A 4,256-nucleotide genomic window follows, 5' to 3' on the forward strand; every position below is an offset into this window, starting at 1 on the left:
CCCTCACCCCACCCCACACTCCACCCCACCCCACCACCACCACCTCCCCCATGCGGTTCGAGGCCATCACCTCAGCCTGCGGGTACCTTGCCTACGCCATGGGACTGACACTGGCCCTGGGATACATCCTCCTCGGCCGCTCGGCCCTCCCGCCCGACTTCATGCCTGCCTCCCACTGCACCGTCGCCTCGCTCGCCTCGCCTGCCTGCCTCACCCCGGCCGACATGACCTCCTGTGCCCTCCCGCTCGCCCTTGCCTTCCGCCTTGAGTTGGAGGACAAGCCCGATGTGACCGCCACCGCCACCGCTCTGCTCCCGCTCGCGCCCCACGAGGCCATTGCCTGCCTCGCTGATGCCACTCTCTCCGGCCCTTGCGCTGCTCTCCTTCACCTCGCTCCGCGCGCAGACCTCGCTTGTGCCGTCCGTCTTCCTTCGCCTGGCCAAGATCCGCAGGTCGTCATCCGTCGCTACGCGCCACGCATGATTGCGCTGCTCGACGCATCCTCCGCCGAGCTCTCTGTGGCCGACGCCGTCGCTGCTGGCGGCACGATCACCTCGCGCCTCCTCTATCTCGCACTCCTCGCCCTCCTCTGCGTACCCTGCTGTGCCTTATGGGGGGCCCTCCTCTGCTGGGTCGGCCTCACAGAGCGCGAGTTTGCCTTTATGAAGGCCCTCACTTGCAACGCCCCGCCCGGCCTCGCGCCAGGCCTGCCACGGGCTGATCCGTGGCTCCGCCGCGACGACTGACCCCCCCCCCCCCTCCCCCACACCCGCCAAAGATCACATGTTGTAAATCCCCCGCTTCTTGCCTGCTATTGTGGCTCGAGAGCCCTGAGCCGCGCGTCAAGCGCGTCATGCTTGGCGAGCACCTGCGCCAACGCAGAGTTGAGCGCAGTGATCTGGCTGTTCTGACGCGCGATGGTGTCCATCAGCTGCGTCCGCAGTCGGGCCTCCTCGCGAGAGCGCCGGTCAGCGTCGGCAATGTGATCGGCAAGGGTCTGTGTGAGGAGGAGGAGCGACTTGGCGTGCTCGCACTCGTTGCCGCTGCTGCTCCCCGCCGACACAGTCGCTGCGTCGCCGGCCGGCGCGCCACCAGAGGTGCGCCGGCCGCCGTCGCTCGTAGGCTCTTCAAAGCTCAACCGCCGCGCAGTGTTCGGCGACTCGGGATCGTTGCGCGGCGTTGGGCCCGGATTGCGCGGCTGTGTCTCATCGCCGCTGCCGTCGTCGCCCAGCTGTGCCGACACGCCCGCCAGGTCGAGCTCCGGCGGGATTGACGGGAGTCGGAGCGGCGCCGCCGGCGACCCGGCCTCGTTCGCCGCCCGGCCATGGTCCGTCGGTGACGGCGAGCCAGTAACCCGGAGCGGCGACGAGAGGCCTGGCCGCCCGGCTGCGGGGCTCGCGGTCACCACAATCGGCGCGTACATCCGCGGCGACGCCGACGCAAGCACCTCCCGCTGTACAACCGTTGTCCGCAGCTGCCCGCCGTTTGCGCTCCCTGCGCCCCACGCCGCCACAGGACCCGCCGCCGGCGATGGACTGAGCGTGAGCGAGTGATTGTGATTGCCCGCGCCGGGCGAGTGCGGGCCCTTACGCGAGCTCGGCGGCGACCAGGCCGAGCGCACCCCGCCCTGGATGGGGCTCGACGTCGGCGCCCAGGCCGACGTCACCGCGCTCGATCCGGGGCTCGGCGGCAGCGACGCTGCAGACGACGTCGGGCTTGACGTTGACGGCGTTGGCCCGCGCGGGGATGGCGGCGTCACAGATGCCCTGCGCGCCGACCGCAGCGCCGCCCGCGATGCTGCCTCGGCAGCCCTGCGCCGCTCGCGCTCTTTCGCGTCCTCGCGGTAGACCGAGAGATCGTGTTGTGTAGACTGCGAGGATAAGAGAGGGAAGAGAGGGAGAGAGTGTGAGTGTGAGTAAGGGCGTGATGACGATCATGGCATAGCACAGCTACCAACAACAGTCGTCGGCAAAGGGGAGGCAGCAGGCAGCAGGCGGAGGCGAGGGAGAGCCAGGCAGCAGGCGAGGGAGAGCGAAGCAGCCCGTACAGTGGCATGGTAGCACGGGGACTACCACCACTAGCCATACCCATGCCCATGCCCATACCCATGCCCATGCCCATGCCCATGCCCCAGCGTCCAGGTAGTTGACCATTGCGTTTGATCAGACACAATGTCCCAAAGGAGAGACCGGCAGGGACCGGGGGGGGGAGGGGTGGGGTGGGGGGGGGGGGCAGCAGCAGCCAGGAAGGGCGACATGGGCACACAGCCACCACCCCCACTATATGCACAATGGTATGGTATGAGGTAAGGGGGGGGGGGCGGGGGCGTGGGCATGGCCTTTGTGGGCAATGTGGGCGGTGTTGTCGACTCGTCGGCCTTTGCTCGTGTCGTCCTTGACCAGGGACAGACACTGGATGGGGAGGCACTGGGGGGATGGTATACAGAAAGGGATGGGGGAAAGAGAGGTAGTACGTACATCCCAAGGTGGTCGGCTGGGTCCACGGAGTGGTCGGTGGGTACTCCGCACCCGTGGCTCGTCCTCCTCCCTGCCTCCGCCTCCGTGTCGACGGACACGGACTCGTTTGCGGTGAAGCATGGGCAGAGAGAGAGTGAGAGAACTGTGCCCACACGGCAGCCATCGCCCCACCCGTACCTCCACCCTCCCCATACACACACAATCATCGCGATCAGCTCCCACATGACTCGGCCATCGGCAGTTCTTCTTTCTTGCAGGCAATCAATGGCTGGAGTGGGAAAAAAAGGGATGCTCAGGCCCAGCTCAGGCCACCACCGTGTTGCTGGCAACTCCATTCTCATCAAAGGTGCGATAGTACCCGTTGCCGGCCTGGGAGACAGCTTGCAGCAGCTGGACATCGCTGAGGTTGTGCGTCACCGTCTTGACGCCGGCTGTGTGGAAGCCGACCACGTTGACGACACGGCCCTCACCGCCAGCCACCCACGACGCCGTCGCCTCCACAATCGCCGAGTTGTTGCCGGCCATGCAGCCCCAGTTGGTGATGAGGAAGACACTTGTCACGCCCTCCATTCCGTAGGCTGCCTGCAAGCCTGCGAGCATGTTCGGCGCACCCGAGCCGTAGATCTGGCCGTCGATAAACGCCGACGCCGTCGCGACATGGTCCGGCGTCGGCCAGACCGGCGCGTCAAACGCCATCTTGGTCGCTGCGCCGTAGCGGACAACGTTGAACGCCTGGCCTGCCACAAGATCGCCCAGCGCAGCCTTGAGCTGCTGCTGTAGCAGCTCGACTGCCTTGACGCTCTCGCCGCTCTCCGGATCCGGGATCTTCTCGTTGAGCTTGTTCCCGTTGCCCACCACAAACACCACCCCGCCCGCGCTCGGCAGGCCCCCGATGAGCCACGACGAGCCAGAGCTGGACGCCGGCGCCGGCGCCGCTCCCGCCGGAGCGTCAGACGCCGCTGCTGATTCGCCGCCCCCGGCCGCAAGCAGCTTCTCGGCCTCGGCCCGGTCGAGCGACGAGTCGAACAGCTCGAGGATGTCCCCGTTGCCCGGCCCGACGTCGCTCAGCCGCGGCACAACATGCGTGAGCACCGCGAGCTTACCCAGATCGCTGTCAAAGGCCTTGAGAATCTCCGCGCCCTCGGCACAGCTCATCGGCGCCGACTTGCCCAGCACCGCCGCAAGCTCGGCCTCGGCGTCGAGCATGTTGTTGAACGTCGCAACAATAGCCACCACCTCTCCCGGCGTGTACGCGCTGCCGTATCCCGACGCGTGCTTCGCGACGAGCTCCCCGCGCTCTAGATCAGACTCGATCGCCTTGAGCGCCTTAACGAGGTCGCTCACTGCCGCATCCCACCTCTGTTTCATGAGTGTTGTCGGACGATGGCTAATTTTGTGTCCAACGGCTTTCGCCAAGATTTTTCTCCCAACCGCAGTCAACCTACCTGGGCCAGCAGCCGAGTCAGACGACGAGACCTTGTCCATCACGCCCTTGACCTTGGACTTGACGGTGTTCTTCATCTTGTTGAACATGGTTGGAGTGTTTGAAAGAGAGATGAGGTGATGGGGAAGTGGAAAGAGCCTCCTCCCGCTCGCAACTCGCAATTGTTACACGTGCCTACAACGCGCATGTGCCACTTTCACTCTTTCTCTTCTGTTGATGTCATTTCCCCCCACCCCGCACCCCCTCCCTCCCCTCTCCCCCCTCCTCCCGCCCATGGCCCCTGTGTATGCCATTCTCCCCCCCCCTCCCCATCTCCCCCCTCGCCCATATCGCCC

The 4,256-nt window shown here is 66.2% G+C and overlaps 3 protein-coding genes across 3 annotated transcripts; 1 reads left to right on the forward strand and 2 right to left on the reverse strand.

Moving 5' to 3' along the window:
* Positions 1-50: 50 nt before the first annotated feature.
* AMSG_10778 (uncharacterized protein) lies at positions 51-746 on the forward strand (the record flags this gene model as incomplete). Its single annotated transcript, XM_013897766.1, has 2 exons — positions 51-593; positions 648-746. 2 exons carry the CDS (start codon positions 51-53, stop codon positions 744-746), a joined length of 642 nt encoding a protein of 213 aa, XP_013753220.1.
* Positions 747-811: 65 nt separating this feature from the next.
* Positions 812-2,153, reverse strand: AMSG_10779 (uncharacterized protein; the record flags this gene model as incomplete). The annotated part of the gene is made up of 2 exons (XM_013897767.1): positions 812-1,870; positions 2,106-2,153. The coding sequence occupies 2 exons, from the start codon at positions 2,151-2,153 to the stop codon at positions 812-814; spliced, it is 1,107 nt and encodes a 368-aa protein (XP_013753221.1).
* Positions 2,154-2,780: 627 nt separating this feature from the next.
* On the reverse strand, positions 2,781-4,029 carry AMSG_10780 (uncharacterized protein; the record flags this gene model as incomplete). The annotated part of the gene is made up of 2 exons (XM_013897768.1): positions 3,923-4,029; positions 2,781-3,820 (listed from the first exon to the last, which is right to left on the reverse strand). Exons 1-2 carry the CDS (start codon positions 4,008-4,010, stop codon positions 2,781-2,783), a joined length of 1,128 nt encoding a protein of 375 aa, XP_013753222.1. The 5' UTR covers positions 4,011-4,029.
* Between the last annotated feature and the right edge of the window lie 227 nt (positions 4,030-4,256).

The sequence above is a fragment of the Thecamonas trahens genome, assembly GCF_000142905.1.
Source record: "Thecamonas trahens ATCC 50062 unplaced genomic scaffold supercont1.64, whole genome shotgun sequence".
In the NCBI taxonomy this organism is placed as follows: domain Eukaryota; order Apusomonadida; family Apusomonadidae; genus Thecamonas; species Thecamonas trahens.